This window comes from Fulmarus glacialis, unplaced genomic scaffold, assembly GCF_000690835.1.
Source record: "Fulmarus glacialis isolate BGI_N327 unplaced genomic scaffold, ASM69083v1 scaffold24757, whole genome shotgun sequence".
In the NCBI taxonomy this organism is placed as follows: Eukaryota; Metazoa; Chordata; class Aves; order Procellariiformes; family Procellariidae; genus Fulmarus; species Fulmarus glacialis.
Window position 1 is genome coordinate 20,751 of NW_009221739.1, and position 11,646 is coordinate 32,396.

Here is an 11,646-nt window from a genome sequence, read left to right on the forward strand (position 1 = left end):
GCCATTAATAACACAGGACACCAGATTACTTCGGATCATGCATCAAGCCCCCTTCCACTCAATATTATTAACATCAGCTGCTCACAAGATAAACGTTTATTTATGCCAAGAAGTGAATCTTTAGATCTAGTACCCTATTTACAAGCAAGGTGCAGAAGAGTGAGCCCCAATTTGCCTGACACATTTCTATCCGAGGTATCAGAACGAAAGGATTTTGAACGCTGGCCTTCTTTCTGAGTTTGAACGTTTGCTTCACATCCCTAAGCTTTTTTCTGTCCAAAACTAAACCTCCAGGGTCGTCTTCTTAAGTCCAGCTTCTAGAGTCACGCTGAAGTTGGAGCTTCGTGCAAACAAACCCCCAAGGAGGAGGCTGCCATACGTCCATCCCCAAAGCCTCGGGGTTTTCCAGCACCAGGAGGTCTCTCCCAGTTCCCACCATTTCTGTGCCTCCCTCGCTGTACCAGTCCAGCCGGTCACGCAGCCACACGGTGAACAAGGTCGTGGAAGCAGCCAGGAGTAGTGCAGCCATTTTAATTTGCGTATTAAACAGTGCTCAAGGAACTGAGCCCCGAGCTCCCAGCTCTGCGCAGGTCACTCCTAGGCAGAGCTGGGTGCATCCCTCCCCAAAGAGCCTCTGCTCCTCCTCCACGTGTTCAACGCCGGCATCATCCCAGCTCCCACGAGCACCGCGCAGGTTTGCGGTCCATGGGCCTTCCCCACGAGCCTGGCCAGGGCAGTGCTGTTACTCACGGTGCTTCGCCCACGTAGAAGATTCTTGAAGAGATCTGTCAGCATCAGTCAACGCTTTGGTACAACCACCCCTTTGAGACCAGGCATGTCATCCCACTTCCCGATGTTCCCAGGACGCCGTCAACTGCAGGGATGATTTTAAGGACGAGAAGACCACATTCCCCAGCCCAGCTGCCTCTTCAAGCCTCAGAAGCAGAGGTGAAGGCCACCCATGCGGAAGAGATCAATACCCCAGGTCCAGGAGGTGGATGGCCACCACGGGGAGGTCAGGCAGCAGGGCACAGACATGACCACCAAGCAGCCACAGATAAGGTGAAGTTCTGGCTTACTGGTGTTTTCCATTTAAAGTCTCTTCCCAGTTGTAGGCCACCCAAGACCCCAGTAAAGCCTTTGGTTCCACAGACACCGAGGAAAGCACCCAAGAAGTTTTTGGCCTAAAAATAGAGAGCGCAGCCTTTTGGCATCTTCCACAGACAGTCAAAGCAGTGGATTCACTTTACAAGAGTTTGTGGCACAGGTGAACACAAAAGCAGGGTTTATGGGAAGAGGGACATCTGACAGCAGATGTCACCACCATCAAGGAAAGAAGCTTTGAGACTGAGGATCATAGGACTGAGGTTTTGGGGCAGGACAGTCAAAGTTGTGTGGCTGCAAACAACATCAACACAAAGCCTGCAAAGATCTCTCCCGAGCTACACTGGCAAAGCACATTCATGTCACAGCATCTAAAAAGCAGGTAACCTGTTTATCCCAAAGCTCAAGAGCGTTTGACGCAAGGCTTTACTCTTGCACAGTCTAGAAAAGCCACACAACTCTTGATTAAGGTAACCAAAAGACTGCTCAGCCTCGACGCAGCGTACAAAACAAAGCAAGCATTTGGTAACACCGGCCGCTCCAAGCCCAAAGACCTAGGAGCCGGGGAAGGGAAGGAAGCAGTGGCCATGGGAATGTCTAAGCTCCCCCGTGCCCGACCAAGCTGGAGGCCCGTCCTCCAGCACAGCCACTTTAGTTCCAGTTTTCAAAAGGTTATTCCCATTCCTTGCATACTGAAAGAGGAAAGGTGAAACACCCAGACCTGTAATCATGTAGTTTATGGCTGGCTGCCGAGAGGATCGTTTCACAGGGAAATAAGCTTTGCATGGACTTGCTGCAGACATAAACTGCCTGACAGGTTTTTGTCTAGACTGTCAGATAAAGGATCTGAGGAGGTTTCTGGCAGTAGGAAATAAGGTCTGGTTTGTTTTAGCATGTTCTCTGGGATGTGTGGCTATTCATTTTCGTCAATCCAAGGAGCCAAAATCCCTGCATTAAGAATGCACATTTGCAGCTTATGCACCTTCAAGCCTCTCTTGACTGCACGTAGCGTCAGGGATACGAAGGGATCTCCATCTTCCCTTCCCGTAAAAACAAAGGATGCAACAGTAGCACCAGCCCCTCCAGAAGTCCTTAGAGAAAAGGTGGTTTGCAATGCCCATGCAGCGAAAGACCTCTCTGCAATCAGACACTGCTAAGGATCCTGCAAGCCAGCCTTTGCCCGGCTGCTCATCCAGGCTTGTACCAGGCACGGAGGCTGGTGGGCTCATGCTGCCAGTGGCCAGGGAGCCAGCTGCGGGAGAAGATCCCTGAGCTGCTTGTCCACATCAGAACTGCTCGAGGAAACCCGTAGAGGTGCCCAGTGTACTGTCTCCCTGCTTGGCTGCTGTGTTAAACTGGGGTGGTGGGTTAATACCTGCGTATCTTCAGGAAAAGCTAGCCAAGGATCGTTATTTTGGGCAGCCCACTCAAGAACAGGTTCTCCGGACCACTGCTCAGGATATGACCCTTTAGTCCCATTGAGGACGCGGGGAATTCAGTGTCCCTGGAAAGCCTCAGCACACCCCAAACCCAATACCACACAGATAATCACGTATGATTTACAGTACAGAGGAGAATAGAGGAGTCTAGCATGGGGTGACTTGGGTTTGTGTCCACATAGTTCAACGATGACTTCCCAAGCTATTTTAAGACACCGTAGAACTACCTCCTCCCAAACCCGATCTCCCCCTGTGCACAAAGATCTCTTAGCCAGCGTTTTCCATGAACGAAGCCAGATGAAGATGCAGCAGCACTGGTTTCCCTGTTGTAATCGAGCACCAGCCCTAGGCAGGCCCTGCAAGGAACATCTCCCGAGGTGACACCCAGCTCCCTGAAAGCAGAGGGCAGAGCTGCTCCCCTAAATCCAGTTCCCCTAAATTCCAGCTTCAAGGGCAACTCCAGCTTTATTTAAAGTCTTCCAAAAAGCAGCCTGCAGCACGTCCGGACCCACACAGCCAAGCACTCCCGTCAGAGCCGAGGCAGGCAGCTAATCTATCTTGGATGGAAACAAGCATCATTCAGACAGGTTGCATTTTTTTCCAGCAGTAAACAACAAAAAGCTTTTACCCACAGGGAGGCACCTCAGCCTTTTTTCTTTCATGTCAGAGGCCCAAGATTTCATGGCATCTTTGAAGCAGACTTGGCAAATCCAACTTTTACTGGTCAAGTTCCTCCTTGTCCTCTTAATAGGTACGAGGACCTTCTGCACGGCCAGGCTATCCAGAACACCATGGGAGGCACACCCTGCCACTTGACAGTATTTTAAGCTACTACATCACAAGATCAATGACTTCTCAGACTCTTCGCAAAGAGGCATTGATTTTTAAGAGAGATATGGAATATAGCCACCACACTAGCCCAGCCATCCCAGCGTCTCCTAAAACATCCAGAGCAGGCTTATCTTCAGCCTGGATGTAGAAGACTCCTCCTTTCCCCCCCCCCCAAACAAAGCTTTTGGCTGACACACCACACTCATCCCATTTAAGCTTCTGGCTTCACCAGCACTGCCATCTTCCTTAACAGCAAGATCCACAGAAATGCGCCTGTCAGACCCATCCCCAACAGCCCAGCCGGTTGTCACACCCGACGGGGGGAGAGGAAAGGGATTAGACCTTCCCCTTCGGGCAGCACCAAGCTGCCAGACCAGGTCAAGTCATCTCAGGTGACTTCCAACGCTGAAAGTTCAGCATTGCAACTAAGTCCTCAACCCTCTCCTATCTTACCTCCTATCTAGTGCTCTGTTCACCCAGGCACACCACGCTTCCCGAGCTACAGACCTACCAACACACACAGGAGCTTAAAAAAGGGGTCTGTGATGGTAGTACCATTTCATAGAGGAACACAAGCCACGTTTGTTGAGCTGTGTTCAGCTCCTGACCTCCACTGCCTGGCGTGTCCTACATGCTGGTATCCCTCACCCCCAGACACCTCCTTCCAGTGGGGGGTCTCACCCCCAGTAGCCGCATGTCTCCTTCCCCCAGCCCACCACCGATGTACCCAGGTCTTCATGATGCCTCAGCCGAAGACGAGCCTTTGGTTCTCTCCAGGCTGTGTACAAACCCACGTTGCCCGAAAGCCCTTCCTGGTTTGTGCGGGCAGCCCTGAGCTATGCAGATACCCTGACGATGTTACTAATTAATCCCTTTAGTGCAGCACTAATCAGGCCTGGTTCCTGCAAGAAAAGGATGTAGAGCCCCCAATGCTCCCACCAAGAGGAACAGGAGTAATCGGCAGCTGGAAAACACTTCTAAGGAGAGGTCGAGGGAAACGTGCTTTGGAAAGTAAACCCCTAGATCTGCTTTAGCAGTGGGGCCCCTTCAATCCTGGCCAGCAACATCAGAGAAACATGGTTGAGTAATTACCCTCCCAGTGCAAGAGGGGATGGACTGGATCATCTCCTTCCAGCCCACTGCTGAGGTCCTCAAAGCCCTGCTCCTCCTCCGAAGAGGCAGTGACAGGCATGACCCAACAGTCCCACTTGGGATGGTGGGTCACAGAGGCAGCGTCCCACCACCGCCAGCTCTTCACATTAGCTTGGCCAGGCTCCGGAGATTTCCCACATTTCCTGCCTCTCGTGCACGCTGCTCTCAAAAGAGGCTTCACTCCTCAAATTAAACCAGGAAAGGTGGCCATTTCCTCTTTTTAATAAAGAAATTACTTTATTTTACTAACCTAACAAGGTTACAAAACAAAAGCGGGGAAGCCCTGAAGTTCACTTAGCCCACTGTCCACATCCAGCAGCATGAAGTGCACTTTCTATGTTGGTTTTTAGAGCTTAGTATATTTGCTTTGGTTAAGAAAAGTCTGCTTGGCGAACTTTTACTGCATCAACACTAGAAGAGTTTGGTATTATGCTTCTGGCTAGATAAACACAAGGAAGTACTTTGGGAGACAAAGAGAAGCCTATTAAAAGACTGGTGACCAAGTCTGCAGACACACACTAGTCCGACAAGATTAAGCAAAGAATTTGAAGGACTTTATGGAAAACACTGCTTTTAAGTCTCTCTTCTGAATGGTATCAAAGCCAGTAAAACAGGATAAAGTAGAGCAGAATTTTATGCAAGTCAAACTAAATTTGCAGAGACATTTCAGGAAGTCTCTAATCTCTCTTCTGAAGATTTGGGCTTACCAGATATTCACTACATCCTCGCCTGGCTGGGCTCCCGAGCAGTCCCCACATGGGTTTAGCCATCCAGTGAGCACAGACATGGAAAGTGCTGCTGGCACGAACCCCCTGAGCTGTTTGGAAAGGAGCCAGAGAGGAGCCATGCTGCAAGACAACAGCTCCCAGGGACAAGATCATACATTTCCGGACGGTAGGTGACAAGGCAAGGGGGTACTGCCCCAACCCACTCTCCTCTGGGGTTCACCCCGATCTGATACAGCGGCACAGCTGCACATATAACGGTCAGAGCCAGGTCAGGAAGCAAAGCAAGCCAGCACAGACCAAAACTCGGAGGTTTTTTTATGCTAAAAGAAAGCTCGACGGACTCGGTAAGGACCCACGCAGGCTGGCGGATGGGAAGCAGGGAGGTGAAGGTGAGAAGCCAGGGCAAGAGCCTTCGCCTGGCTCAGCCGCAGCCAGAGCGGAACCGAAAACTCTTTGCAACTGCACCACTGCTGTTCCCCTCCGGAGGAGCGGGATCAGTCGGCTGTCTCCAGCCGAGATGAGGCGATACCTGAAGGATGCTGATGGTTCAGGCAGGGCAAGGCTTCCTGACCTCGGGCACACACATACAACAGCAAGCTCCTGAGCTGGCCACGGGCAGAGCCCAGAGCCTACAACTTCACCACCGCTCAGTCTGGCTCCTGACATTTCCTCTGTTAGGAGCCAACCGCTCGAGAATATTTATTTACTTAAAATTATGCCAAGACTTGGAGAAACCAGCGATTTAGGAATCCTTTTACCATTGGTATTCCTGCCCAGAGGAATTCAGTTGCAGAGGGGGAAGTACGAGCTCTCATTTCGCACAGCCCACAGGCGGGTCAGCCGGGCTCTGACCTTTGTGCTTCGCATACTCTGGCTTCCGCAATTCTCTTGGCAGTTTCATCGGTTTCCATAAATCCTTTCACTGCTTTCCTGCCAAAGTTCATTTATTTCAGGGTTTTTTTTCTAAAATTTATTTACAGTGCTCTCTGCCCTGTAAATACACAGGCTCACCCACCTGAGACAGCAGCTGCCTCCCGCCTGCTACAGGTCAGATCCAGACCTCCCATTTTGCCCAGTTCAGCCACCCAGAACCAAGAGCTGCATTAAGGAAATTAAGGAGCTCTTCTTATGCTACAGGGCATAATTAATTCCATTTATTTCATCCCCTAGTTCTACTTTTACCTGTCCTTAAGGTACCACAAGACAGTCAGTGACACCAGGATGGCCAGTGTTGCTGCTGTGATTTTACGGAAGCTCATCTTCCCTTGGAAATCCCGATAGAGCTGATGCTGGTGACTACTGGTTATCCTACCTTGCCTCTGGGGAAAGCTTAGTGTCTTAAAAGCAAGGCATCAAAATAAAGATCAAGGCAGGAAGCAGCTGTAGTTTGAGATCACGAACGTAAAACAAGTTAAAAATCCATACGTCAGGTTCCCCGTGCTGCCTGTGAAGTCCTTCACCGGTGTCTGGGCTGGTCCCATCGGCACCGAGGCTCCCAATTCCTGGAGAGGAGGAAAGGGCAGCCCCACACTGTACGCTTCAGCCTGGAGAAATAAGCTGTTTATAAAGCAAAGTGCAGAGTGTCTGACTCCCGTCCTTTCATCTCCCATCAGAAACAGGTACACAAGCTCTGCAGCAGACTGACCGAGTGCCCTCGAGCTCCTTCTTCATCCAGAGTCTCCCGGTTTAAATCCCATTTCTGGCCCACCCCATTGAGCGGTTCCAAAGCTCTGCCAGACTCGCAGAGGAGATTTGCCAAGCTGCACGGACCGTGTCTGCAGCACATCTTGCAATGCCGTCACCCTGTCATCGCCTCTCTCCTAACGGCTGACAGTGCCAAGCTGCTCGCTGAGGTCTACCTGCTCGGTCAGAAGCTGGTGCTTCTCTGCTGGAGATACCGCTCTGGACACAGGTACACCACAGCATGGAGACACGCAATAACCAGGTAATGTTCTCGGATTTGGAGGTGAGGATCAGGAAGCTTCTTTGGAAAGAACAGAAATGGAACAAAGTCACCTAAAACTTAATGAATAGAGGGCTGGAACACCCCTCCTATGAGGAAAGGCTGAGAGAGTTGGGGTTGTTCAGCCTGGAGAAGAGAAGGCTCCAGGGAGACCTTATTGTGGCCTTCCAGTACTTAAAGGGGGCTTGTAAGAAAGATGGGCAGAGACTTTTTAGCAGGGCCTGTTGCAACAGGACAAGGGGGAATGGTTTTAAATCTGAAAGATTCAGACTAGATATAAGGAAGAAGTTCTTTACGATGAGGGTGGTGAAACCCTGGCACAGGTTGCCCAGAGAGGTGGTAGGTGCCCCATCCCTGGGAACATTCCAGGTCAGGGTGGTCGGGGCTCTGAGCAACCTGATCTAGTTGAAGATGTCCCTGCCCATGGCAGTGGGGTTGGACTAGATGACCTTGAAAGGTCCCTTCCAACCCAAACTTTCTATGATTCTAACAGCAGGAGACTTACAAACTCAAACAGACACAGAGTTAAGTTTCAAATACGTTAATCTGCTCACCTTTGCCAGGCGTATTGGCTACGGAAAAGGTTGCTCCTGTCCTGCTCTATATCCATGGAGCCTCAGCAATATCTTGGTCACAGAAATAGAATAGAATCATTAAGGTTGGAAAAGACCTTTAAGATAGAGTCCAACCGTCAACCCAACACCACCATGCCCACTAAACCATGTCCCTAAGCGCCACATCCACACGTCTTTTAAATACCCCCAGGGATGGTGACTCCACCACTTCCCTGGGCAGCCTGTTCCAAGGCTTGACCACTCTTTTGGTAAAGAACCTTTTCCTAATATGTCGCACAGAGCTCTCAAGATACTTACTGCTACATGATAGCACCTTGTTCCCACCCTGACTTCGGCTAGAACACGCCTGCATGGGTCAGTCTGGACAACTATGGGTGTCTGAAAGGGCACGAGCTGGCGATGATTAGCAGGAGATACCACCGGAGAAGCCAGCAGCGACCAGCAGCACTAGAACACAAGACCTCAGGCAGGGGCGAATGCAGTTGGGCACTGCGAACCCCAGCTGCTGTTGCAGCGTTGGTACCCAAACCTAAAACGGGCAAATAAAAAATCCCCAGTATTGTCCAGCCGTGGCTTTGCTGCTAGGGAACTCCAGCTGAAACCTGGTTCTTGAGACCGCTCCCCAGGTAGTGGCGCATCTTCCTACAAAGCAGCATTTGCTGTTGTATTTTTAGTGCCTTCCGCGGGCTGAGCGTCAACGAGGCCAAAGACCTTCGCTGAACACGGGGGCTTGAGGTTTCCAAAGTTCCACAGCAACGCTGATCCGTCTGCGTCGCCTACAAGTGTGTTCTGATTACCTGTCAGGATGTAGTGGCATACAACTGTTGTTCCCTACAGTAGCCAAGATAAAGCACCCAGCTGGCCCTGGGGCAACAGAGCCGATGCGGTATCGGGATAAGTACAACCTCGTGCCTCATTTTCCCCGTTTGGTCAGTATGAGGTCAGCGCTTTTCTGTGGTCATCGAGAGCATCACGAGACATGCGGTCACCTCTCCTTACACCCCCGCCCCAGCGCAGCTCTGGAGCCACATTAAACTCTGGTTCTGCAAAGCACGTTCTCCCTTGACTTTTTTTTTTGCTGCAACTAAATGGTAGGGTGAAAGGATCAAAAGGCACTAACTAGAGGCCAATACAGCTTTGTGAAAAGTAAAATAAATGGAGATTAAGCCTGTGCGAGACTGAAACATTGCCCTGGAAGCAGGATGCCACAGGCTGGGAAAAGGATTAGGGCTCTGCAGAAGAGCCACCACTGAGAAAATGAGTCACTGCTTTAAGACTTGTGATCCTGGTGGTCCCACAGCGAACCTGGGGGCTTCCTGGTCATATCCCTGGAGAACTGGGCTGTGCAGCCTGCCACGGGTCCGTGGAGATGGGCCTCGGACTGAAACACATCCCACAGGGCAGAGCTTCGTGTCTGCCGGTTCAGCCAGCCTGCCGAGTCCCCATACATCAAGGCAGCGTGCTGGAAATATGGAAACTGCTCAAGTTCAAGGAGGTCTCTGGGCTAAACAGGCACCATCTCATCCCAGAGCGCTACTCCTGCATGGCTTCAGGTTTTCACCAGCACAGAAACAGCCTGCACCTCCGAAACAGAAAACATTATCTGCTTTCTGGATGTTACACACACAAAACAGAGACAGAGGCTTAAACCCAGAGTATTCGGTGGGGGGCTGCAGGGTCAGGGATACCCCACACTTATCTGGGGCTGGAACCAGACTTGTGTTGGGTCAGGGCTTCCGTCATGGAAAGTTTTACGTAGTGCAAGTTACACTTTCGAAAGCTGGTCTCATTACTTCAGCCAGCGTCTTGTGCGAGCGATGAAGCTTTAGGAAGCTTTAGCTTTGTCTGCCATTCTCTAACCAAACAGCAAAGCAAGTATTTACCCAATTACATGGTGGAGTTATTTTGTACCGAGCAAAACCCACAACAGCAAAACTATTTTGACACAGGCATGCAAGCCCAGGAAAAATCTGTGTTGCATTAAGCGCTGCTGCAGGATCAGTTTGGTGTATGATGAAGGTTACCAGAGGCTGAAGGTCCAAAGCGGTACCATTAGCTTCCATGGTTGTGAAGCCTTAACCCAAATAAGTGACCCCTCTCATCCCCCAGCCCATCACTCACCCTGGATGAGCTCCCCAAAGAGACGATCCCCCAACAACGCCCCCTGCCACCAGCCTGACTCCCTCACGCTGCTCCAGCCTCAAAACCTGTAGGAGCCACAACCGGGACATGCACAGAGGTGGAAAGCAGCAGGGGTAGAGACACCCAGATAGCAAGAAGGAGCAGCAGCCAGGACACTCTCCCTCTGCTTCCCATGACCACCCAGGAGAAGACAACATGTTTAAGCTGCAGGTGAGCATCAACCAGAGCTTTCAGAAGAACCATCTCCCCAGCCTCAGAGGAGATGCCTCACTACCACGCTGGTGCTCTATTTGGGCAAGTATTTCTGCACATCCTTGCAAATACAAATACAAACCCAACACACCCCCAGTAGCTGCTGGGAGCCAGAGCAGCCAACTCAGAGCATCCGACTACACAGGTCACGGCCAGGTGGAAGGTGTTTCCTATAGCTGGAAGTCAGGATACTGCTGTGACTCTGAAGCAGAGCTTTGTCCTCCCATCTCAGGGAACTCGCCTCCAGTCACAGCTGCTATTCATGTCCCGGTGCCAGCCAGCACCAGCGAGGACCAGTAGCTGCTGGGAGCCAGAGCAGCCAACTCAGAGCATCCGACTACACAGGTCACGGCCAGGTGGAAGGTGTTTCCTATAGCTGGAAGTCAGGATACTGCTGTGACTCTGAAGCAGAGCTTTGTCCTCCCATCTCAGGGAACTCGCCTCCAGTCACAGCTGCTATTCATGTCCCGGTGCCAGCCAGCACCAGCGAGGACACAAGGGTGCACAGGAAAAGGGAGGAGCTGGGAGCTCCTGCCGAGGCAGAGCCAGTCAGGATCAGAAAGTCTTCATGGTGGGGTGGACATCAGACCCCAGGAACCTGCACTGGTCAGCACTGGTCATCTGGAAAAGGGACACTAGTGAGGTGGCAACATTTACTGAAAACATCAGTTATGCAAGGGTAGAAACAAGGACAAGGAGAGAATATTTCAGGTTTATTTGCAGCCAAGCAGCTGGGCAGAGGCAGGACAGTATCCAGAGCAAGGCTGACAGCACGCCCCCCACCTCACCTACCCAGCAGACTCTCACCTGCTTCCACCCAGGAAGACACTACGTTTCTTGGAATCACCACCCCGATGTCAAGCTCTGATCCACCCATCTTACGGGGATGAGGGGAAGACTGGGAAAGCCAGGAAGGTGCTCAAGATGGGGGCACCCACAGGCCCAGCGGAGCTGCGTAACTCAGACCAAGCTCCTTCAGCCCGGACAAGCAGCAGCCCCAAAGAGCTGCCCTGTGCAGCCCCCTGCAAGCCAACATGGTGGCCGCGTTTGTAATACTGATAGAGACGACCTGCTCGCTGCCTCGCCCAGCTCGAGATGGGGGAAGCGACACTATCCTGAGTGGGGTCAGCCCAGGGATGAAGGAGCCACGCTGCTGCCCAACAGCACGCCATGGAGAACCTGCTGCGGGACAGGGTGGGCACCTGGTCTGTAGAGCAGCTCGTGAACCTCACAGGTCAGATACAGACGTAGCACCGGCTCAACACGTCCCCGATCCAAGGGGGGAAGCAAACTGGGACTGTATGCCTGTTCCCAGCCACCACGCTGGTGCCTGCTGACGGCCCTTACTGGTTTTAATGATAGCCTCCCTTGTCTCGAGGCAGACCTGACAGCAGACCTTCTTATCTAGTGGCCGCCTACCAGAGGAAAGGGCTGTCCTGCTCCCACCACGGCACACGCCA

General features: G+C 51.7%; 1 protein-coding gene across 1 annotated transcript in view; it reads right to left on the bottom strand.

Annotated features, from left to right (window-relative positions):
• CCM2 (cerebral cavernous malformation 2) overlaps positions 1 to 11,063 on the bottom strand; it is a gene marked incomplete at its 3' end in the record, with an annotated part of 31,810 nt that extends 20,747 nt beyond the window's left edge. The window contains exon 1 of the mRNA XM_009581218.1: positions 10,994 to 11,063. Within this exon, the coding sequence (XP_009579513.1) occupies positions 10,994 to 11,063 (70 nt within the window). The remainder of the gene's footprint in view (positions 1 to 10,993) is intronic.
• Positions 11,064 to 11,646: the final 583 nt, after the last annotated feature.